General features: G+C 39.4%; 3 protein-coding genes across 3 annotated transcripts in view; 2 read left to right on the top strand and 1 right to left on the bottom strand.

Annotated features, from left to right (window-relative positions):
- Positions 1-273: 273 nt before the first annotated feature.
- Positions 274-3,569, bottom strand: rpa3 (replication protein A3). Its single transcript, XM_023424922.2, has 4 exons — positions 3,256-3,569; positions 3,077-3,151; positions 615-726; positions 274-541 (listed from the first exon to the last, which is right to left on the bottom strand). The coding sequence occupies exons 1-4, from the start codon at positions 3,352-3,354 to the stop codon at positions 459-461; spliced, it is 369 nt and encodes a 122-aa protein (XP_023280690.1). The 5' UTR covers positions 3,355-3,569; the 3' UTR covers positions 274-458.
- A 106-nt stretch (positions 3,570-3,675) lies between these two features.
- Positions 3,676-16,698, top strand: umad1 (UBAP1-MVB12-associated (UMA) domain containing 1). The gene is made up of 4 exons (XM_023424921.2): positions 3,676-3,924; positions 5,264-5,354; positions 10,530-10,615; positions 13,266-16,698. The coding sequence occupies exons 2-4, from the start codon at positions 5,273-5,275 to the stop codon at positions 13,539-13,541; spliced, it is 444 nt and encodes a 147-aa protein (XP_023280689.1). The 5' UTR covers positions 3,676-3,924; positions 5,264-5,272; the 3' UTR covers positions 13,542-16,698.
- A 1,543-nt stretch (positions 16,699-18,241) lies between these two features.
- Positions 18,242-25,892, top strand: part of glcci1a (glucocorticoid induced 1a) — a 45,616-nt gene continuing 37,965 nt past the window's right edge. Inside the window, 3 exon segments of the mRNA XM_087178946.1 lie at positions 18,242-18,948; positions 18,951-18,981; positions 20,669-20,675. Coding sequence (XP_087035072.1) covers positions 18,601-18,948; positions 18,951-18,981; positions 20,669-20,675 — 386 coding nt within the window. The 5' untranslated portion in view covers positions 18,242-18,600.

The raw sequence follows: 25,892 nt of genomic DNA, 5'->3' as shown, positions 1-25,892 counted from the left end.
TGTTGTAGTTTAAAAAGAAGTGGATCATGTGCAGGTTTGGAAAGCTTCTCGTTTGATGGCATGCAATGACATAATATTGATAATACAGTACATTGTTTATCATTGATATAGGGACTATTTGTAACTTCACCAATAATAGACTTTTGATTTTTCAACCATCAGAACTGATTGGGTTGAAAATGGAGACCAGATATAAACAGGTGATTAACATTACATAAACGCCATTATACAACTTGGGTGCAGGTGGAAGGCAACAAAATAATCAAAACATAGTCTTAGTCAAAAAGATGTTTTTATTTTTAAAATTGTTGGACATTGCATGTGAAAAGAAACTTCCAACTTTATTCTTTAAGGGTCTAAATTATATTGCAAAAAATGATTAGATAATACAGATCTGGGCAAATCTATTCTCACAACAGAAACAAGCACGAAAACGAACAGTCTTCAGACGTGAGGGCTCATCCACTCGAAGCCACTTCAAAAGGGTAGTGCTGGGGGAAGTCATGGACGACCTTCAGGGCTTCATTATACAGCTCTAAATCTGTGGGACAGATGGACACTCATCAATGCCGCTGTGTTACAAACACCTCATCTGTTCATGAAATGACACCTACCAAAAAGGATGCCCTTGTCCTCTCGCAGCATGTGGTATGTTGTGGCCATTATTCCTCCTTTGTTGGACACCATACCAATCACCTCCACCACGCCGCTCAGCTCCTCTTCAAGCTGGAGAGATAAATGTACTTAAACATGTTTAAACTGTTGACTGAAAACAGGTTTAGCCTTTTATTCTAGAGCTGTGCAGATGATACCAACACACACCATTCAAACACATGCATGCAGCAAAGGGTCATGGGTCAGACTCAAACCCGTGCCACTGCCTTAATGGTACATGCTCTACTAGGTGAGCCACCAGGGTGCCCCAGTTTTATTTTCCATATAAAAAGAAATCAGCAAAAGGAAAATTTAATTCAATTTTCTAAAATTGTATTTTTCATTCATTTGTCAGAATGTATAATTGAGATTTTGGTCTCTTTTTTTAAATTTGTAACTATGGACTGTTACAAATTCTATTAATGCCCTGGCTTGCTTGAGAGGGCGGGATCTAAGCAGCCGGCTCAACATGGAGGTGAGTTACACCAGCTGTTTTTTCCACAGAGCTTGACAGCTACATGCAGAGCATTCATAAAGTCTTCACTTTTTCATGTTATGGTTCAGCCTCATGGTAAAATCAAAAATTCTACAATTTTCCCTCATCAATTTACACTCAACACCCATAATGACAAAGTGGAAACAGATTTTTAGACTTTTTTTTTTTCAAATTTATTAAAAAGTAAAATATGGTGAAATATCACATTGCCCTGTGTATTCAGATACTTGACTGTGACTCAGGTTCCTCCCTTTCTCTGGATCATCTCTGAGATGTTTCTGCACCTTGATTGGAGCCCACCTGTGGTAAACTCACAGCTGATTGGACATGATGTGGACAGACACACACCTGTCTATATAAGATCTCACAGCTGACGATGCAGATCAGAACAGAAACCATGAGGATGAAGGAACTGCTGCAGAGCTCAGAGACAGGACAGTGTCAGGCTGACCAATCAGGTCTTCCTGCCCTCTCAAGCAAGCCACGGCATGAGTCGAAATTAAAGTATTCAGATTTTTGAATTTCTATCCAACAGTCCTTAGATGGAATTTTTAAATTAAACATTGATCTGACAAATGAAAAATAGATACAAATTTGAGATTTAAAATTTTTTCTTGTTAATTTTAATATTCAATCTAATACGAACATATGATGAGTATTATGTGGAGCCAATTTGAGTAGATACGTTTGTGTAGTATACTCATTCAAGAGACCACGTTTCTTTGTTACACAGACAAAGGAACTCACTTCCCCACAGTTCCTCACTGTTCACACCTGGGGATGACCCGCCCCCAGGGACCACACTTATCAGTCAGTGTTGGTCAGTGTGTGACATGTGACCCCCCAGGGTGTCACCAAACAAAAGTTGTCCTTCTTTGCTCTCTCTCTCTTTCTCTCTCCTCTTCTCAGCTTGCTCTGGAGAGCAGCTCCAGCTCTCTCCTGTTGGTTCTTCAAAGGGCAACAAGGCCCCAGCCCAGGTCAGCTCAGCTCTCTTCAGAATCAGCAGCTACAGCAAAAGGCCAGCTGATTTTCCACACAGCAGCATTGTCTGTCTGACAGGTGACGCAAAAACTGTGCAGACTACTGCTTGAGAGAATTGCCACTTACTGTGTCATCATTGTGCAAGACGGGCCATTCTGAACAAACCCACACAATCTGGTGACAGTGGTGAGGTTGGTAGCAGCTGCTGATGGCAGAGATGCTAGACCTCAGAGTACCAGCATCTCTCCTGCTGTTACAGCTGAAGAAAGCACAATGCCCCAATAATGTAGTAACAACTACAGATGGGCTTCACAGCTGCTGTGATCCCATCGCAAGATGATTTCTCGCATTATTATTGTTTGAATACATTCCTGTATGTCCCAAGTTCATCCTCAGTCATGTAAAAGTCTCTTAGAAAATCAGCTGCCTGCTCCATGTTTAACAGTTCTGCAAACTGTTGTGACCATGACTCTGTTGAATGAAACATATGCTGCTTTTTGTCCTCTTATTTAGGAAAATTATTCTTTTAATTTATAAACAACCCAGTCACATCAGTACTGCTATCTGGCTGCAGTTTGTGTCGATCTGAGAAACCCCTGAAGGTTTAAGGACACTTTTTGCAGTTCTGAAGTATTTCCAGACCCATAGAAGACTTATGTTAAATCTGTAAACAAAAAATATACTTGATAAATAACGATTTTGACCTATCTCCCCCTTGTTCATTTTGTACAAAACTTGGAAAATGTAAATGTAAACACAATATAACATGAATATAGACATATTTAGTTGCTAATGAAACATTTATTTCTCTTGGAAAACAGGCTGGTTTACATCGCTTCCTGTTTAGAAGAGTTATTAAACCCAGTCTAGAGAATCAACAGTCACATCGGTATATTGCCTTCAGTTTTAGAGAAGCAACGTTAAACCGTCACTTAATGTACTCACGGGTTCGTTGAGTTCAACTGTTGCACTCTTTCCTTCTCCGTCCGACACAGTGAACGTTTTTCCTGTTGGGTGAACCTGACAACGCATGGAATAACCACTTTATGTTCCTGGCATCCACAGTGCAAGTCACCGTGTTTACAAACACACTTTAATTTAAACTAGCTGCAAATCACACGAACCTTCTCCACACGCCCAACGAAGCAAACCGGTCTGTTAATGTGCTGCGACAGCATAGAGCAGTTTATTCTTGGTCTTGGGACGTCCATTATTCCTGCCATTTTACGAGTTGGAGTCGAATGCTTTACTGAGCTGGCACAATGCTGAATAGCGCGGGAAATACTTCGTTGTATACTTTTGTTTCACACGGTGGGCCGAGCGGGTGGAGTATCTAAAATGACGTCTAAACCCGCATTGTCTTGTAGTTACGGCAAACCCAGGAATCTAAATCGAACGCCCTCAGCTTCTACTATGACACATCCGTTGTGCTCTGACATTCTATTCCCCAGAAACACCAATGGATGGTTCCGACACATGTTTGCAATCTGCAGCGCAACCGACGGTGGCATTTATAGTTTCTACACGAGCACGGACCATATTGAGGTCAGTGACGTCACGTTATAACATAACAACATGGATGATCTTGCACGGAGGAAGACAAAAAACAATTAGGTTATATTGAGTGGTTTATAGTAGGTTGGGGAAACTAAACCAACACTTAGCGGAGCTAGAGTTCACAAAGTGGAAACTAACCGAAGTAAACTAAACTAATTGGCAGTAAAAACCTTACGGAGCCATGAACTGACTTTACTCTGAACTTCTGGTCAAGACACAGTAAGACTCGGCGACAAGTAAGACCGTCACTTTATCACTTCATCGCATAGCTTTCATCTTGCCTGTTCAAAGTAGACTCTCAGTAAAAAGAATGTGTGGTGTCGTATCAACAAAAATAACAAACTGCTATAAGCTGTGCAGCGCTGTGGCGTGTGACATTGAGTACACGGTGACTTTAGTAAACAGTTGCTAATATTGGTTAATTTGAAAAGGAAATCGAAACCTAAGTGACCTGGCGATATGTATCAGGTAAACGTAATTCAGAATCAGTATTCAGAAGCTTAATGTTCGATATATTTATTTATCTTTTTAGGAAGGCTCTTTTCCTGTAATGTAGCTCAAATGTAAAAATGCTTTCAAATTTGTTTTCTTTTTCTTTCTTTTTTTTGTTAATGCTTTATTGTTCAAAATATTTTCCATATCAACTTATTGAAATAATTTAACATTGAAAATGGAGGAACTTCTGAAATAAGATACATATTAAAATATGAACAATACATACAAATTAAGTAAATACAATCAAAGGAAATAAATGCAGCATATAAATAAGGATGATGAAACAAATATAATAAACAAAAGTATTTCAAAAGGACTAAAGGACAAAACAAAACTATATACATAGGGGTACCATGAAAGAAAACAAAGATATTAAAGGAAAATGTTTAAGGCTTTACAAGTTACTATTGCTTTTATTGCTTTACTGTTCTTAGTCCATGTAATCAATCAATATAATGTCCAATTATTATTTTGAATTGTTAAATGTGTGGTTTCTTTTTAATCAGTTTGTATTGGTGGCTTCAGTATTTTCCAAATAGAATAAAAATATTCAAAACAAATAGTTTTTACAATCAGTATCATTCTCATCATAGAAATATATCTAACCAAAACAATTTAATAGACAGGTACTCATAAAATAAATGACAAATACTCTCAGTTTTGCAATTGCAAAGTACATTTTCCATCAATATTGTCTCTTAACCTTGAAAGTACCTAGTTCACAGAATAAATTGAGTGTATAATTTAAAATGGAACTTCTCTAATTTTGTTTATGACACAATATTTTTTTATAATTCCAAATGGTTTTCCATTTAATATTTTCAAATGTAGAGTTCCAAAACAGTTTGGCAGGAGGTGCTTTTTGTCTGTGAAGCATACACCAGCCAACATAATTATACTTTTAAGTTGTGAATTTTATTTGTTTTCAACTTTGTGAACAAACCTGTAAATGAAGTCATAATTCAGTGAAATGATCATTTCTAATACTGGTTTCTAACAATTCAGTGTGACGAATTTAACACTGGCAGCTCACATGATCTAATGGCTGCTGGTCTAACCTTTCATTTCTTTTATTGACAGAGAAGAATCATGTTGAGTTTCCTTGGACTGCGTAAAGAAACAAAGAAGTCAACATCCGACAAGGAAGTTGATGGAGGCTTTGTTATCATCGGTGAGAAACACACGCTTATATGAACATGAACCTGACATTGTGGTGTTTGGAGTAAGACCATATTTGGCTGTTTAAGTTGCCTATAATGGTAAATAAGCAGTGGTAGAGTGTGGTAGGAAACATGTTTAGTAAGTTGGATGGTTGGTTTGATGTGTTGGTTTGATATTATCCATCGTTCCCTATAAGCAGGGCATTGTTAAACTGACAGAATTCGGAGTGGAGTTTGGTGTGATGTTCCCTTCATTCTGCCTTTAACGATATGTACTGTATTAGAAAGTGGTCAATCACATCATGTTAGAGTCACTTCAAAGCTCATTAATGATACAAAGAGACATAGAGTAGACATTAAAGAAGCCGATGCTGGCCGATGCCGATTCCGATATTAGGGAATAAAAAATTCCGATAACCGATATATCAGCCGATTAAATTTTTACATTTTTCAATTTAAAAAAAGACGAAATACCTGTCTTTGATGGCTTGAATATAGTTCCAAACACTTGTTACAAATATATAAATTGAAGGGAGAACATTTTACTATTTTCAAATGCTTTTATTATCAGAAAGTGTGTAGAACAAGCAGCATATGAACAATTTGAACATAAAATAAATCAAAAATATGATATGCAAAAAGGCAGTAAATGTCTATCTGTATGAATTAAGACATTTACTTTCACATGCCCCCTCAGTACCAGAGTTCTTCTTATTATTGCCAATCTAACAGAGGTAGGCTATAGTGCAAGAAGCACAACTTTTTTAGTAAACATCTTTGAAAACAAACAATAAAAAAGTAACTGCAAAAGATTGAGGTATTTTGTTATGTGTCAATCCGTAGCAGTTCCATGTCTTCACTATTTCACTCTGATGCAGTGTGACTGTGAAGCGTGACATGAAAGCAGTCGGAGCGTCCTCTACTGGATACGTAACACAAGGACATAATTTCTAAGAAAAATACCATATTACCTGCATTTTATTAGTGAAAAATAAGTGTAAACATCGGCGTCAATCGGCCAACTTTTGACCGATTACCGATTATTCTCTAATGGCTATAATCGGCCGATTAATCGGTCGGGCCCTAATAATGAGAAAGACAGTAACAATAACAACATGGGAAAATGACATCACTAGTGCAAATAAACAACTGTACAGATAAATAACTGCCTGTACACATTTTGATAAAAGTATAGCTGTATGACAGATAGTCCTAGTGCAATAAAAAACTATGTTACACATCTACAGTATAGTGTGCATATTGGCATGAGAGCTGTATGAGGTATATGAACATGGATAGATAGCAACAAAGTCCAATAGCAGCAGGGTCAATGTGGAAGCAATGGAATGAGTGTGTTTGCAGCAGAGGTGATCAGTGTGGGATGTGAAGTGATGAGAACGTGAAGGGAATCATATTAAAGGAGATATTAGTGCAGGAAAGTTAGGGTGGTTCTCTCATGACCATCCTTCACTGTGTGACACAATTTGTAATATCATAGATTGTGTGACTTTGTTTTGTGACACAGTGAACACAGTTTTCTTGTTGCTCTTGGAAACAGTAGTCTGACTAAAAATGTTCACTCAAGGTCCCATTGCTTGCATCTCTTGGTCCTCATCAGTGTATGAACATCTAGATATTACCCCCATATTTGACCTATATTACCTACAATCCTCACTTTGGTCACATGACAACGACAGATATATCCCCATAGCAACTGTGCAACTTTATGTAATGAGGAATACCATGGTATGCAACAAAAAAACCCAGAAAATGCCAGTAAGAGGATTTTAAGTCAAGATTTATTTGTCAAAACAATATTTTAAATCAGTTAATAATCGTAACACATGAGTTAAGGTAGCAGACATTACAACCCCTGGAATAAAATGTTGGCAGTTAGCCAACATTGCATGACACTGGAAAAGAATGTGTACATGAGGGGTTTTCTTTTGATATTTGCCCAGTAGAGGTGACAACTGTATATATATCCTGCTTCTCTGGTTTGTCTAAGCCATCTGTTTCTACCCAAAACCACAAACATCCACATGGAGCAAGGTAAATCCTTAATAAAACCAAATTTTACTTCACTCCCAGAGAAGTGCAGTATTATTTGCTGTTAATCCTTCTCATGGCTTTAACTGGAAGAGCTGGTGGAGCTGACACAGATGGTCAGGAGCTGCATGTTATTTTTGGCAGAAGAGAACAAGTATGGGTGCCAGTCTTTCTCTTTCAGACTGAGATAACCAACTGAGCTCACAGACATCGACTGTAAACCTGCTGCCTACCATCTATAAAAGACGGCCTCATGCTGTAAGCAGCAAAGTGCTGGTGAATGGTTCATATACGCTCAAACATGACGTCCCAGATACAGCTCCATCAAATCTGCTCACCTGAGGTTTAGAGTATGAGGGGAGAATGCATTTGTTCTTAAATGTAAGGTTTTCTTTCTCATTCATGAACCATCAGGTAGATTTCATCTGATCAGAGCAGATGTCCACAGCTGAGCTGATGGTAGCAGGCAGGACTGAATAACAGGTGCATGGCTCCTCACTGTATCAGACAGGCCAGACCAAGCTCAGGCTGTGGAGGTTCGAGCAGGGCGAGGCTGCCGGTCACCTCTGCCATGTAGTGTCCCTTCTCTTCAGTGTGTGTAGTTGTCCAGGCAGAGAGCAATCCTCCCAGCACCGCCATCGCTGGGCTCAGAAGCATCACTTGTGGAATATTTATGGATCTTGAAGGTTTATAACACGCACTGCAGCTCTCTCATGGTAGGATAATCCAAACATCTGTTCATGATGATAATCTTTTCTTTCTCTATTTTTTACAGTGTAGAACCTTTCATAAACAGATTTACAAAATGCTGAGCAAAGAGAAAATAGCAATAAAATGAAAGTGATTAAAACACATTAAAAACAAATCAAGGGCTCACAGACAAGAATACAGGATAAATACAAAATAGGAGGTGGCAATGATTTCAGATTGAAATCTTTAATCTCTAATCTAATCTAAGATTTACAAACATTAACAGAATCAGTTGTTCTAATATGATATGATAAAATGTTCCAGAGTTTCAGGGGCTATGAATGCAAGTTCAGTTTGACACTGTTGAAGCTAGTGATGATCACAGAATCATGAAGGATTGTATGCTTTCAAAAGTTTAGCCATGTACTCAGGCCTTTCCATGCAGTGCTTTATAGATGATGAAATCATTTTAAAATCAACTCTATTGATTATATTATATCTATCTATATAAGTATTGTTAGAAGTCTGGCAGCACAAACTGGAGTGGATTAAGTCATGCCTGAGATATGTAAGTGAGTTATTGTTATAGTACTCTGACCAGGAAGTTACAATAGCATAGAAGCTGATAAAAATTGCTGGATTCGCCCCTTTAACTGTATCGACACCAAAATGTGATGCGTTCTTTCCTGGTCCATGCCGAGGTTCTCTACCAGGTTTGGTGCAAATCTGTTCAGTACTTTCTGCGTAAACAAACAGACATGGGTGAAAACATGCCCTCCTTAATGGAGGTAATTAATCAAGAAAATAATTGTACATATGGGCCATTGAGTTAAGTCTCTGCACTCCAGCACATTGGATCTGAAATAAACAGATTTTTACTTTTAATTTGAACTTAAACTTCACTGCTAACTGAATCAGGATGTGAACATCCCCAAACCCCAAGAACTCACTTTGACTTCAGAGTCACTGCTTCATGTTGAAAAAACACATCTGCAACCACAATAAGAGTAAACATGGCCGACAACAGTGAGAAACATTATCTGAGCTGATGTTGGGTCAGATGACTGTGGATATGATCTAAAGGCACACAAAGACGGCCCTGAGGAAAACTCTCTTCTTCCACTGACATCAGTGTGAATGATTTCATTCTGTGGACAAAGTCAGCTTGGCCCTGGAGAGGAAGAGGAGGACAACAGCAGTACCTTCTCACTTTCTCCTCCCATCAGCACCTCTATTCACTCAGTGTTTCAGCTACTTGACGAGCGATCTAATGATTTGGCGCAGTGACAGCAGCCTGTTGCCAGGCCCCTTGCATAACCTTAAAATAGGTAGGGACATGGACTAGTCCAGAGGGTTTTATGTCTATGTTCTGGCACATCTGTAGCTTATTTTGTCAGTGTAGTTACAAACAGTATAATCAGTCAATAGCTACAGTGTTGTTGTAACACACACTCACTGAGCACTTTATTAGGAACACTGTAGTGATACTGGGTTGAGCCTCGAAACTTTCCTCTGAGACTGTTCTACCACATCCCAAAGGTGTTCTACTGGATTCAGGTCTTCGGGGGGGTCACTGAAGTTCACTGAACTCACTGTCATGTTGTTGAAGCCAGTTTGTGACATGGAGCATGATCCTGCTGGAAGGAGCCATTAGAAAATGGTGAACTGTGGTCATGAAGGATGAACATGTTCAGCAACAATACTCAGATAGACTGAGACACTCAGACCATGATTGATTGGTATAAAGAAGAAAACATTCCCCACACCATCACACCACCACCACCAGCACCAGCCTGGACTGTTGACACCAGGTGGTTGGTCCATGGATTCATCTTGTTGACTTTAATTCTGACTGACATCTGAATGAATTTGGATCCATCAGACGAGTGTTGGTCTGTCTGTGTCCACTGCAGCCTCAGGTTTCTGTTCTTGGCTGACAGTGTAGTGAGTGGAACATGGCCTTGCAGTGAATGTATTTGGCTTAATGTTGACAATGTACAGTTTACCATGGTTGTACTTAATCACAGGATAAAACAAAATCTTAGTAAATCTTATGTATGTGTTAATGTTGCCAATGTGGTGGATCAATCTGTGAATGTTGGTGCAATGCAGTTTGGGTAAAGTGCAACCAAATATAGCTATCTATTCAGAAAGGGGCTGTGGCAGAGAACATCCCATGCCTGAGACACTGACTGTCCACATCTGTCTACATATATCTAGTGTTGGTCATGGACACATATATGCAGGAATAAACCTTGTCTGGAGAGACCTGGAATGACCAACATATTGCTTCTCTCACCCCTTTGGCATTCTTTGGTATAAACTGACTGTTTAGTTAAACTGAATCCTGAAAGCTTGTAATATCACCTCCATATCTCTTTGGCAGTTGGAGCTGCCATTTTGTATTTTTAGTAAAATGTTTTATATCTGCTTTATTTGCTCTGCAGGAGAGACATTTGAAGAGCAGAGGAGGAAGATGCAGAACATGAACATCGCACACCCGTCAACAAATGTCATAGTGCAGCCATCAAAGGTGAGCTCATGAAATGACATTTAAAGAAGAAAACAAAGTGTTTTCACCAGAGGAGAGGACCTGGAAAGGTTTTATTCCTCTACCAAGTGATTTGCCTGAGACCAGTAGCATGTCCTGCATGGTTCATACAGAACTATGTCCAGTGCTGTGATGCTGTCACCATGGTTACTGATTACTGTCATGGCTTGGTTATGTTCAAGTTTAGGAAAAGATTGTGATTTGGGTTAAAATAAGTGCTTCTTCAATAAACGATATTTGTTGTCATGGTTACAACATAACAACATGGTTAACTTTGTCGAACGCTCATGGATAATAGAAAAAACATAAACTGCTACTTTCACATGGGAATGGAACAGCGCTCTCCACCACAACCTCCTCCTGACGTGGACTTTGTCTCTTTATACGACGTCATTGCACTTTCCCTTTGCTCCTGTCATAATTACTACCACCACTAGATGTCGCCTAGCAACAAAACATAACTATGGGTCATAATAACCTGCTGCACAGACGACCTATGGGCTCGTTTTTTACAGGTCGGTCTCCAGTTACCATGAGTCCCACAGTTGATGAATGCCTCATAATATAAAGTTGACTTCGGTGAACCCATATGTTTATGTTCAGGAGTTTTTATATTATTCACATATTTGTTTGTGTCACTATTTTCACTTTTACTTCAAGTCAAGTCATCAATATTTTTATATTAACTGCTGATCAAATGACATTTTTTGCATCTTCATGCGTCAGTACTGTCAATAGTAACACATTTTTAGCCGTAACTCCAGAATTCATACGCTAATTCTGACAGTTTAACACAATATGTGTTAAGTGAACATACAGCGTCAACATTTTTCTCAGTAAATATTTTTCTAATGGGGCTATTGACATGAAATTGTCACCAGATATCGGAAACAACCCAAGTAATCCACACATACAAAGAAATCAAAACACATATGTCCATAAATTAAGTAATGTGTAATAAAGTGGAATGACACAGGGAAAAAGTATTGAACACCCTTACTGAAATGTATTTAATACTTAGTAGGAAAGCCTTTGTTGGTAATGACAGCTTCAAGACGCCTCCTGTATGGAGAAACTAGTGGCATGCTTTGCTCAGGTGTGATTTTGGCCCATTCTTCCACACAAACTGTCTTCAAATCTTGAAGGTTCCCAGGGCCTCTTCTATCAACTCTGATCTTAAGTTCTTTCCATAGATTTTCAATTGGATTCAAGTCAGGTGATTGACTGGGCCAGTCTAGCAGCTTTATTTTCTTTCTCTGAAACCAATTGAGAGTTTCCTTGGCTGTGCGTTTGGGATCATTGTCTTGCTGAAATGTCCACCCTCGTTTCATCTTCAGCATCCTGGTAGATGGCAGCAGATTCTTATCAAGAATGTCTCGCTACATTTCTCCATTCATCCTTCCTTCAATAATATGAAGTCTGCCAGTACCATATGCTGTAAAACTGCCCCACACCATGATGTTCCCACCTCCAAACTTCACTGTGACGGTGATGTGCAGTGCCATTTCTCCTCCACACATGGTGTGTGCTATGACATCCAAAGAGTTCAATTTTGGTCTCAACTGACCAGACTATATTCTCCCAGTATTTCAGAGGCTTGTCCAAATTTGTGCAGCAAACTTTATAAGAGCTTCAACATGCTTTTTCTTCAGCTTTGGAGTCTTGCGCAGTGAGCGTGCATGGCGGTTGAATGCATTACTTATTGTTTTCTTTGAAACAACTGTACCTGCTAATTCCAGGTCTTTCTGAAGCTCTCTGTGAGGGGTCCTTGGCTCTTGGACAGCTCTTCTGATTATTCTTTTGACTCCTCTGTCAGAAATCTTGCGAGGAGCACCTGGTAGTGGCTGGTTTATGGTGAAATGATGTTCTTTCCACTTCCGGATAATGGCCCCAACGGTGCTCACTGGAACATTCAGAAGTTTAGAAATACGTCTGTAATGCCATCAGTATGTTTCGCAACAATAAGGTTGCGTAGGTCTTGAGAGAGCTCTTTGCTTTTACCCATCATGAGGTGCCATTTGTGTGACACCTTGGTAATGACAAAACCTTTTCATAGGCCATCATTTAGGCATAAACCAGCTGATATTAATTAGCACTGATAGGGTGCAGGATTGCTTTCTAAATACTGACAGAGTTCTCAACATATTCAAACTGGGATTTTAATCTCAGCACTAACTTGTCTTGGATATGTAAACCTGTAACATCATTCTGTCACAGTGCCACAACAAATAAGAAGCCCTGCAGTGTCAGAGAGTAACCAGTGTACTTTAAACAAAGCACTGTAAAAAGTAATGATCAATAAATAAATTAACTTGAGTCTCAAGAATGTCTAATTCCACAGTGAGAACAACAAAATAAATGTGTTTAATAGTAGGATCAACAAGAATGCACGTTGTTTGATCATATGAACTTGTCAGCATTGTTGTTTGTTGTCTGATTGTGTCAGCTCTGGAAGTGAAACAGTTCCACATGTCGTGTGTCCAAGTAAGTTGTAGGAACACTAATCTCATAGGAATGCACTCATCCAACGTTTGATATCAGGATAAAATATCCAATGCCTCAGCTCTCTGCTCATACTGACCGCCAGACCAGGACCACTGACGTTCTCGTCTTGTTCTCCTTTTCCTCACAGTCATCCTACACAACTCCAGATCAACCCGCTGACAGAGTGCTCCCTGCAGCTTTACCCACCATGGGGCCCGTACTGGGAGCCTCAGCAGTGGAAGCTGCTTCAGCTCTCCCAGATGTCCTTAGGGATGTTCCCTTCACTTTGGCTCCTCATGTCCTTACCATGCAGGCTGGATTTCCCCTCATCCCTGATGTGCTGCTGTCCCGGGACATTAACTACAACCTGGCTAATTTTCAGTATGACTTCACTTTAGAGAACTCTGTGCTCCATAATGCCTAGTCTGTTTGAATTTCAATATCAGGACTGTTATTAGGAGTTCATACTGTGTGGAATTATGAACGATTGAAAACTCACTAAAATTACATTAAAAATCAAAAAGTTGTAGAACTGCAAAGCATTGAATTTATGAAATTAACTCCCTTTTCATTAAATTTCAAAGTAAATCTTTGGAAATGAACTGAAGGAAGCATGGAGATCTGACTGACTGTAGAACTGATGATGATGAAAAGCTCTAACTTTATTGCTTTGCAGGAACTGAATGGACTTGTGGTTGAGTTAGCTTGTGCTGCTCTCAGTGTGAACACAGTCAGGAAGTACAATGTGTTCCAATAATGTTGTGTAACTGTGAACAGGATAATTATGGTTTATTACAACCTGTGAACACTGCTGCACAGAGGTCAACAAGGTAAAACCAAAAATAAACACACCTGAAATGTTGGTGTTAACCTGTCATTGCCAGCAATTATAATAAATATGATAGGTCAAAGTAGCTTCTATAATGGGCAGTGTGGGTAATAATGTTACCATTCCCCTTTGTTTTTTAACTAACCTTTCGACTTTGTTTACACCTGTCTGATCATATGGTTTCCTTTTACTAGAATTGTGCTGCACCGGGAACCTGACAGGTCCAGACAAAGTAACGGGCTTTCAGCCTTCTAGCGGTGTAAAACTCTGGGCTTGGGTTGGGTTCATGTTTGGTTATCCTCAAAATGCTGCCCGTCGTCTATATCTGTGTGTCTATTGTAGCAACTAGACTCTCAGTGACCACAGGGAGGAGTGAGTGGACAGTTGTAGCTGTTAGCTTGGCTAACTAAGCATACGTAAATATAACTTCAGGTCTAAGTTTAGGTCTCAAATTTGGCAGTAGCAGTCAGGTTCAGATGAGTTGGGTCGTGAAGACGTGTGTACAGGCTACAGCTGCTGTCTCTTGTCCCACCAGACTTTTAGCAATGCCTCCATTTTTCCAGATCTCCATGATTAACTTGGAGAGTACAGTGCTTTTATGACACATATAAACTGTATTGTGACTACAAAAATAAGACCCGTTTGTACTAAATTGGAATTATCCTTCACGGGAAGTTGATATTTTATTGCATATGGTTCCATAGTCCTTGTGTCAGCTGTCTATTATTTATAATAGGGTGTCATTAAATTCAGTATGAGAACTTCATTTTAGCTCATTTGAGGATATGTTACCAGGATGATGAATCAATAGCTTTATTCAAAGCTTAGTACTTGGACAAGGAATCACACAGACAACAAGACCAGGTCAAAACCTGGTACATGTCTGGACTGTGTGTGGTCAATGTGAGAAACTGAGGACGCAGGTGAAAACCACTGTAAACAACTACTGTCAATGGAAAGTTGGTACATTTTGCTAGATGATGTAATCACCGATTGGCACATTCATGACATCATTGCGTCATATGTGCATTCAGCCTAGAGTCAGCTGGTTACTGTGATCACATGTACAGTGTTTTAACATGGCCCACTAAGACTACATGTTAACCAGCAGTCACTTCCAAGCTGCTGCTAAAGTCCTGATTTAATAAACACAATGTCATCTGACAACATCACCAAACATCACTTAAAGACAAAGACTGAGCTGTGATTTCAGCTAGATTTACTGTAACATGATCAGTTAAAAGAGACACAATATCTTATTTTATAGTCTCTCACACAGAGCACAGCCTTCGTTGGGGTAACAAACTGCTGCTGCTCCTCCTCTCTGAGACTCACTGAACAGAGAGGGCAGAACTGGAGACTCTCTTCTGTGGAAAGTTTCTAGGTTTTGCTGCTAGGTGTTTTTTATTTAAGTCACTAAATCCGTCTGAAAATGAAAACTGTTGTGGCTCTGCTGTAAATACCTCCTTATGACATCAAAGAAAATGTTTGCTTTATAGAAAAGAGCAACAGCCAATGGGAAAAGCCCAACACTCAGCGGACCAATAGTGTAACTTAATCACAAACTCAACTCTATAACTCACTTACTCAGTCATGGATATTCGGGGGTGTAACAAAAATGCTGACTTTCACTAGAATCACAGCATAGAAAGTCTCATCTGTTTATGTAGGAGCTGTAACATGAGGAGACTGTTTGAATGATAAAGTGAAAATGTGCAGTAAAAATAATTTTACTAACTACAGCTCTTATATGATGTCATTTATATGTTTGACTATATGCAGGAACAACACTTCTAACAAAAATTGTTTTTAAAAAAAAATATTTTACAGCTTTTCTTCTCCACACATGTCCGCCATGCTTTTATTTTGCTTTTTGTTTTTCTGCCATTATTAACTAATTTTACAATTTATTCTGTCTGTGTTTTCCAATGGTCTTTGCTTCTCCTGTGTATGGAACACACTTTTCCTTTCAATGCAGTCAATTATACATAGATCAGTTCTGACTTGGCTCAGTACACAGTTTGTGCACTTTTTAGTTCTACATACATTGTTTCACGTTATGACAGCATGTACTGTACAAAGGGTATACCTGCTGTGTCACCACTTGTTACATTTTTAAACGCTGAATGTTGTGAACTGTATGAAACGTATCTCTTTTAATTGATGCTGAATAGTGATACGGTACTCCACATTACAGGAAGTCACTATAACAGCCTGATGTAATACATAAACTCTTTAGGCTTGAGAGCTGAGAGTTGTCATAGTCCAGGTGTTTTTTTCTCAGGCATTGTTAGTGCCCAGCCTTGTTTTGTTTTTTTGCTGCAGCCTCAGCCAATATTTGAATATCAGCTTTTATTTGAGAATTGATGTACTTGCATAAATCTTAGTTGTCTCTTGTGCTTTGTTGTTGGTTAACTCAAAATATATAGGGGATTTCACTTCACCTTTCATTCATCTGTAGTTTTAAAATTGATGTGTTCATCCCGGTTTGATCATTTTCTCAATAGATTACATGAAGTTGGCTGGATTGATGTCTTTAATTTATTTTGATAATTACGAGTTTCCATGAATTTACCCATTAATACTGTATTTGTACCTCTGATCAAATATGGTCTCTTCAAACCTGTTGTGCCTTTAACATGCGGTCCATACAGAGGCGTACACTTCAAGGGGGGATATGTCCCCCTCAATATTTACAACATGTGCAATTGCCCCCACCCTTCCACATTAAAACAGTTACTTTACTCATTGATGCTACAATTCTTCTGTCTTTTTTCTTTAGCACTGAAGTTTTTTTTTATTCCCAAAACATGAAAATGAATTATCCACACACACACACAGTGATGTGATCTCAGTCAGTAGCACTGTGCACACACAGGCAGGTTGAGGAGCAGGAGGGGAAAAGAAGGAGCAGCTCTGATTTTAGAACATTTTATCTCAAAAACTCTCAAAACCAAGTGAGTTTTGAGCCTCTAGGTGCTGTTTTTAAGTTTACTTTAAGGGTGTTCTTTGATAGATTGCTAACTAATCTTGAGGTAATATTACCTGCCCATAAAAGCTTGCTAGCTAGTGGAGTTAGCAGCAGACAAGCTAATGTCCAAAGAGTCAGAAGAACAGAAGCATGTGATTTGTTGACAGCGTGAATCAGAGTGCCTTACTGCATTACATTCCATTACATTTTGAATTGTCACCTGGAGCCTGAAATGTGTCCTCCCTTACATAAATAAAGTCGTATCCACCATAAATTGAGGCTGAAAAGCCAAGTTATTGTGATATCGCAAATTACATTTTGACTCTTCAGAATTGTTGTGCATGACGTTGCTCATGCAAAGCTTCCAATTGGATTCTGGCCTAGCAAACAAATCATTTGAACAGTGTTAGCAGAAGAAATGGCGTTTGCTGTTGTGGATAAAATATGTAGAAAATGCCATGAAATAGAACGAGCTCATAAACAAGGAATTTGTGGGGAACGAGAGCTTCGTTCACTTGAGAGTTGTTCTAGAAATTTAAGTTGTATTGAACATTCATTGTCTCCAGACACACGATTGCCCTTCCTCCTACTTGCCATAACTTCTGACATAATTACAGATATCTGCAACATCAGTTGGCCTAGTCATAACTCTACTTCAAGATATCTTTAATTATATTTTATCTAGGCAGAATGAAAGTTAAAGATATCTCCAATTTGAGATATTTATAATCAAAATTCATTTGAAGATATCTATAACTTGATAATAGATATCTACAATTAAAATTATTATTATCCTTAATTCCAGTTTGAGATATCTACAATTTAAATCTGATTAGTCAAAATTCAGTTCAATATATCTATAACATCGTTTTGACTAGTTAAAACATGATTTAAGATAACTGAAAAGGACAATATAGATATCTTTAGTCATAATTTAGTTGCAGATATCCACATTTGACATTGTGGCTATCTACAATTGAATTAAAGATATCCGTAATGAGAAACCCCATACACATGAATGTGAAATGTGACGTCATCTATCGTAGGAAGAAATAAGTTTTGGATATCTGAAATGACAGTTGTGGATTGGAAGAATGTCATTGTGGATATCTGAAATGTTCATTTTGACTAGGAAGAATTGAATTACGGATATTGTAATGCATATCCAGACTAGCCATTAAATGTTAAAACGGCTTGTTACACACACATCCTTTAACAACCCATTGAATTACCCAGGAAGTAGCCCAGGACCAATCAGAAAGTACTCATGGTGATTTGGTCCCACCCAGATTCCAACCTCCTCCGTCAGTAGTTAGGACTGACAGCTGCTGTCCTGGAAACTGAGGTAGAGGGGTCCGGAGAGCGAGAAAGTGAACAACCAGTTTGACTAAGTACCGCGATAATAACAATGTTGGGGCAGAAAGTTAATTAACTTCACAGATGTGTTTTTTTTGTTCGTACTCAGCAGAGGAAACAGAAGTGTTACCTTTATAGTTGTCGTCGCTAGTAGCAGAAATGTAACGTTAACACTGTTTGGAGCGGACGTCGTAAATGAACTTAAGGAACTTTGGTAACTGATCCTGCAAAGTTTGTTAAAAATGAATAACGTGTAGCGTATACTGAAAAACAACGCCGTAAAGTTAGGTTGTGGTATATTCAACAGGACGTTTTATTCTACTTCTCATGTTTTCACATAAACAACTTCATCAAGTGACGGTGGCAGATCATGTCAGCATCAACAGCAGCAGCCAGCGGGTTAAACACAGCCGCTCCCCTTCAGCCTCCTGCGCTTCTTGTGGCAACACCACCACGGTCCGGTTGCAGCCTATCCGCGCCACGGTGCAGTACCAGCTTTTGCGTGGAAATCAACACAGCCCAACCCGCTCCGTTTCCTCCTCCTCCTCAGTAGCCGGGAGCAACACAGGACCGACGAAGTCCCGTTGCTCCAGTTCCGCCAACCCGAGTGCAAGCGGCACGGACGGTAGACTGGTCCCCGGGCGGAGACCTTCACCGCCGGACAGCAACAGCCCACTGAACGCTTTCCCTACGCGCCTGTTTCCAAAGGTAATAACACCCTTTTAAGTGGTTGAAGTTTATCTCTACTGTACCCATCAACGTTCAGATAGCTTGGTGCTATGCTAAGTGCCGTTCCTGCCTCGTATGTTGCGACCGTCACACCAAACTAGCTTAAAAACCTGGTAAATGAATGGTTTCGGATGGATGAATGAAGGAGATGCATGTATTTAGAAATGGGAACCAATAATTTCCAACAGTTACATGCTATTCTTCTATTCGGCTTGGAGAATGGTCGACCATCCAACATTAAACTTAAATAAAATCTCAACTTTATTCACTGTTCCCACCATTGGCCATCAAGCGTCACGTTGTGTTTTGGTGCGAGAAGCAAGTGCAAATAAGAGTCGAAGCAGCAAAAAATATTACGTTTTTTCTCAAACGAACACATTTTTGTATATAAGATGTAAACCGAATTGTAAAGCGGACTGTTATCATTCAGACAAAGGCGAAGATGATATTTTAAACCGTATCTAACTTCCACTGTAAGCCAGACGACCAAATATTGTCAACTTTTCCAATGCTAATTCAACTTAGCAAACCGTTATCTCTGTAGCTTCGCTTGTGCTGCCCATATCGGGGCATATGCACATGCTAGGCTAGTTGTCTAGCTTTCTAATTGGGTTAGAATACTCCGGGGATTAGATGTTTGACGCGTAAATCATAGAGAAGGTAAATATAATCGCTATATTTTCACGATAGGTCCCGCAGCCACCGATTCAATTTCAATCATAATAACATTAATAATTATAACGCTCCACATTTTGAGCTGGTATAGTGTGTTATTCGGGTGTTATGATGGCGTTTTGAACGTAATCATTTGATATTAGCTAAAACGCTTGTTATTCCATTACATTGGCATTACCCTTGCTGAGGTAAATACGTTAGGATATGGATGCCTGTGTAGTGATGATACAGCTTCTCTGTCGAAGATTAAAAGGGCTCACTGATCTACACGATACGGATGATTAGCCAGATTTTCAGAAAATGCTGTGAACACTGAAAGCTTGCTATTAATTCGTCACTTTGAGGTTGTTTACCGTCATTGAAAGGGAAAAAATACGTTGTCAGCTGGTAGGTCTATGGCTCCTATGGCAACACTGGGGCCTAGCAGTCTGTGAGATATAAACAGAGCCCTCTGGGCAAGCAGACCTGCCTCTGCAACTACATACATAAAAAATACTATTTGGCAAACATGAACAAATGAGAATATACATCTGTCTACAGAGAACAATATAATGTCCTTGCAAATACATGAATTACTTTGGTGTTTTTGTAGTTAAGCCAATGTGCAGCTTGAGTCATGGCTATGACATGGTCTCTATATTTGTGTGAAGAGCCGTAATGTTTTCTTTTCTGGACTAAGATATACTGTCACTGAGAACTTTATTAGAAACACCTGAACACCCGGTTGTTCATGTAATTATCCAATCAGCCAATCATGTGGCAGCAGTGTATGAACTCCTGCAGATGTAGGTGAGGAGCTTCAGTTAATGAGGAAAACTGTGACTCAGTGACTTTGACTGTGACATGATTGTCGGTGTCAGACGCTGGTCTGAGTGTTTCTCAAACTGCTGATCTCCTGGATTTTCACACTCAACAGTCTCTAGAGTTTTTACTCAGAAAGGAGCAACAACAAAAGCATCCAGTGAGCAGCAGCTCTGTGTTGATGAGAGAGGTCAGAGGTCAGAGGAGAATGGACAGACTGGTGGCAAGCTGACAAAAAGGCTACTGTCACTCAGATAACCACTCTTTACAACTGTGCTGAACAGAGAAGCTTCAGAGTGAACACCACGTCCAACCTTCAACAGCAGAGACCAAATCAGGTTCCACTTCCTGTCACCCAGACCAGAAACCTGAGGCTGCAGTGAACACAGACTCACCAACACTGGACAGTTGAAGACCTGGTCTGATGGATCTTGATTTGTGCTGAGGCAGCAGATGGCAGGGTCAGAGTCTGAATCCAAGGACCAACCTGCCTTGTGTAAACTATGGATGGTAATCAAGAACCGGTTCCAGTTGTGATCTGGTTCCAAATGGTCCAAACCATCAGAATCATATGGCCATGAGCTTATCAATTTCTTTATTGATGCCGGCATGTTTTTTTTTTTTTTTAGAGCTGGGTGGCCCTATGTGCTCACTTGCATAGGGCTCCGCAAGGCCCCGTCTCCCTCTCATGTCAAAGTGGTTGACAGTGTTAACCACTTTGATGAGCAGAACTATCTTTTTGGTCACTAAATAGCAGGACAGGGGAGTGAATTGTGGGAATACAAATCTCAGTCAAGGTTTTGTTACAATTCGCGATTTAATACAAGATGGAAAGCAACTGTTTCTCACTCTGCGTTCTTCTCTGTACTTGTGTTCCTGTGGACTTGTGAAACGTTCCAATTCAGAACAGTACCTGGGCTGAATACGTGTCATACGAATTAATACGTAGTCAGGTTTTCCAAATAATGCCTGTTTGGGAATTTGCATCAGTGTTTTGGGAGATGTAAGGACCCTCCTGCTGGATGAGGTCATATGAGGAGCTCGCTGTCCGCCATCATCCTGGTAGGAAAACAGTTATATCTGCAAGCCCTTTGGCAATTTACCACTGGCTCTGTTATCTGTGGTGTTTTGATATATGATGACATTCCTTATGGAAGATGAAACTTGGGTCTGAGTTGAAATAAAATATTTGTTGTTGACAGTTAGTCTGAGAAGATGAAGCTGAAGAAAGACATGATATGTTGAACAGTTTAACAACAGCACAGCCTCTGTGGGCTTCATACCACCACTTTTTAATAAAAATTAAATGTATATGAATGTCCATATTAATTTTTTTTAGATTTTTCATATGCATTACAGATTGGATATGAATTGTATCTTTTACTACACTCACTGTCAATTATGTGTTTTTCCTGAATGTCAGTTTGTGGAGCTATTAGTGAGACAGTTCAGTTGGGTACAGTCACATACAGTTGGGTACAGTCAGGTTCAGCCAGGTACTGTCGGGTTCAGTCGAGTACAGTCGAGTTAGTCAGGTAAAGTTGGGTTTAGTCAGGTACAGTGAGGTTCAGTCGGGTTCAGTCGGGTACAGTGAGGTTCAGTCGGGTTCAGTCAGTTTCAGTCGGATTCAGTTGGGTACAGGTGTGTTGAAATGTGATCCCCAGTGCTGAGCTGAGCTGCTGATATGAGGAACAATGTTGCTGTTCCAGTTGTAAATAGTCCTCCTGTCCCCAGGAGTCTGGACCTCTGAGTTGAACTAGTTCAAACTCCCAAGTCTGAACTTGGTGTACTCTGTATTGAGAAACAGCCATTGACTATTGATTAAATACTGAATTTAAAATGTTGATGCTGGGAAATATAGATGCACATCTCTCAGTAAATAATAGCACCAAATATTTAGCCAAACTGTAGTGTAAATAGTATTTTATATTTGAAAATGTTTGAAAGGAAATCTGGGGGATGCAATGGCAGCCATAGCAGCCATAGCCTATAGGCTTATGTTTACACTGTATAGCCAAAGCCAGAGTTATACCATTGTTATATTTCATTATTTTGTACATTTTTTTATTTATGTTATAGTTATGCATAATATTCACATAAGAAAATATTCTATTCAAAAAATCCTTCATGACCACAGTTCACAATCTTCTAATAGCTCCTTCCAGCAGGATAATGCTCTATGTCACAAACTGGTTTCATCAACATGACAGTGAGTTCAGTGAACTTCAGTGACCCCCCCAGTCTGAAGACCTGAATCCAGTAGAACACATTTGGGATGTGGTAGAACAGGAGATTGACAGCTGAATGTACAGCTGACAGATCAGCAGAAATGATGTGATGCATCATGTCAACATGGAGCAGAGTCGTAGAAGAAAGTTTCAACATCTGGTGGAGCCATGACATGAAGAACTGAGGAACTACCCAGTTAGTGTGCTGTTCCTAATAAAGTGCTCAGTGAGTTTATTCACTTGATTTTGCATCTCTCCACTCTTGGATATCCTTGCTGGTAGCAGTGGTGTATGCAGGGCATTTTGATTGGGGTGGCTGAGGTATGGCACTGAGCGTGGCATCAGACCTCTGCCAACAGTTAATAAACAGACACAGATATGAATCTTTCACGATCTTTACTGAAAAATTCCTGTGTCAACCAAACGAAAGGCTGCTATTGCCATTACTTCCTAATTTTTCTTCATTGTCATGCTGTCTGTGGACATTTTAGTGTATGGTGATATTTTCCTTCCAGTTAGTACCTTAAGGTATTTTAAACACCTTTCAGCCGAAGCTGCAAGAATTAATATTTTTATATTTACAATGAATCAAATTTAGTGTGTGTGATGTGAAACATGTCTTTTGTAGTGATGAACCCACAGAGAATTATCACCAGTGCTGCAGTTTCCCTCACCTCCAAACATGTAGACTAAAACAGGATTTAAGGAACAGAGGAAGATTGTGCCAAGTTTTAATGGCCACAGCAGGTGATTGTGATTTCACTAATCAGGGATCGTACCTGCTGTCTTTGGTCTCTGGAATAATGACCTGGATTTACTTGGCACTCTTGGCCCTGGTACATGGGATATAAACAAATACATGCACATTATTCTCATGTGAGAAAATAGTGCACTCTGAACAGATGTGAATGGCATCTTGATTTGTGCAGTAATATTTGTTTTTATTTTTCCCTTAGGTGACTGGTCACCTGAGTGATTGAAATTTGAAGCATGGGCATAACTCTCTTTCTCCAGTGATTTCAGTGTCTCCAGTTGTCATTGAGGATGAGCATTCAAAAGTCCACTTTGAAATCATGTAAAAAACACATTTCTTACTACAAACCGATCTTCTCTCATCAGCATGATCATGCTTAGATGCTTTCTTCAGTGTCAGAGTAATCCAACGAATGTGGACTGTACAATCATGGTTACAGACATGTTGCAGACAAGCAAACTGTTAATAGCTAACTCAGTGTGACTTTACATGGTGCAGATTTGCCAAAACAAACTTAATCATTCCACCAGCGATATAATTTCCGAGTCATTACAATTAAGCTGATAACTGTTTCTCTGGGTTATCAGTTCAGAGCGTCTGTGATGCACAAACTGACTACATTAAATTACTGTATCAGAAAACACAGCAAATACTTTATCTGCAACATTTATTACCACACACTACTAACAAGGACAGACACAACAACACAACGAACGCTACCTACACTTGCAAGGACGCTACAGTGGAAGAATAGATTAATCTAATGTTTGACAGGGGAAATGCAACAGGTGAATAAACCAGTATATGTGGCATTCACTACAAGCAGCTGGTAAAAGCATCGGTAAATCTAGAATCACGTTTGGATAGAGAAGCAAATTGTACCTGGTTGGCAGAAAAGAAGGTATATGCTCCTCTGTTGAAAATCTGATTCTGATGAGGGTGTGATTAGCCAAGCAACGTGGAGACAGAACGGAAACCAGGGCCCATATTCACAAAGTATTTTATCTTATCACTAAGAGTACTCCTAAATCACGCTAAAAGTTTTCTCCTAAGTCCTCTTCAAAAAGCTGCTGAGACCAACTTTTAGTAAGGAAAAGCAAAAACTCCTAAGCTAAGAGTGTGACTCCGTTGTTATGGCTGACATCAATTTTCATGGATTCCCCTACAGGAACCACAGCGATTGGTTGATGGAAAAACAGAGTGTGCTGGTAAAAACGCTATTAGCCACAGCCTGTTGTAGCTGTACCTGTTGTAATGTAGCTGTGGTCCCAGCTGTGGGTTGAAGTGTGAGATTTCTACTGTCAGATCCATGATCACATCCATGAATCCTGTGTAGATCCTGGACACTGTACAACAATGTCTACAACTGTATAGGTAGCATCGAATACAACCTGTGTGTTGATGGTGTGATTTTGTTTTCCTGTTTACAAATACCTCCTTGTCTTGCGATGGTGCAATAATTTTTACATGTGTTCCATCTCTGGCACCGATCACAGCGGGTAGACTGACAATGAAGCTGCTTATTTTTTCTGTAGTTGCTGAACATCGTATGAATTGTCCTATGATGTCGGGTCAGAGCGCAGTTATTGTTTGGTGAATAGATCAGCTTTTCTCTGTTGCCAAGTAACGCACTCGTAACACTTAATTTTGGCACTGATTGGGGTGTGTCCGTTGGAGATGTTATTGCATTCCTCACAAACTCCACAACGCTCATTATTCCCTCGTGATTGAGTCGTATCTTTTAAGTAATTGACAGCAGCCCTTTAAGATTCTTTGTGATTTGGTCTTAGTGAGTAAGGAGTCCTCTTGACTACTTCTAACTTCTCCCAGACTTAGGAGCTACTTTTAAAGCTAAGTGGCTGAAGTTGCATTCAAGGAGTGCTCTTATATAGAGTGTGTTGGGCAAGAGGCACATAAAGACATCCAGTCTAGGTGTTGATTCAACTGTGCAATCTTTCTGGTGCTGTTGATCTGCACTGCATTCTATTGACAGATGTTCCTATTGTTTTGTCCACCACATTCAAATCAATGAGGATAGACTAAACAATAGACTCACCTCTGTGGAGTCCAATGCAGTTCAACAGCAGCACAGATTGCAGCCTCCAAAATAAAACAGTTGAACCAACACCGCATTAATATGGCAGAAAACTAAACATTTTAAGGATTAATTACAGGACTGTTGTGTTACACAGCTAGTTTTAGCCTAGTTTTAAAATGTTTCTAATAAACTGACAACTGAGTATATACAGACCTATATAAACTAGGGTTGTCACGATACCAAATTTCTGTTTCGATACCGATACCAATATGTATTTCGATACTTTTCGATACTTTTTGTAAAAAATATTTCATTATATTATGTATTGCCTTAATGGGTTATTTAAATATTTAAAGAATGTAATTTAATTTTTAAAAATATATTTTTTAATGTA

This window comes from Seriola lalandi, unplaced genomic scaffold, assembly GCF_002814215.2.
Source record: "Seriola lalandi dorsalis isolate HSWRI2012SDOR001 ecotype SW California unplaced genomic scaffold, Sedor1 jcf7180002054760, whole genome shotgun sequence".
NCBI classification, from domain to species: Eukaryota; Metazoa; Chordata; class Actinopteri; order Carangiformes; family Carangidae; genus Seriola; species Seriola lalandi.
This window is presented reverse-complemented; position numbering and strand designations above follow the sequence as displayed.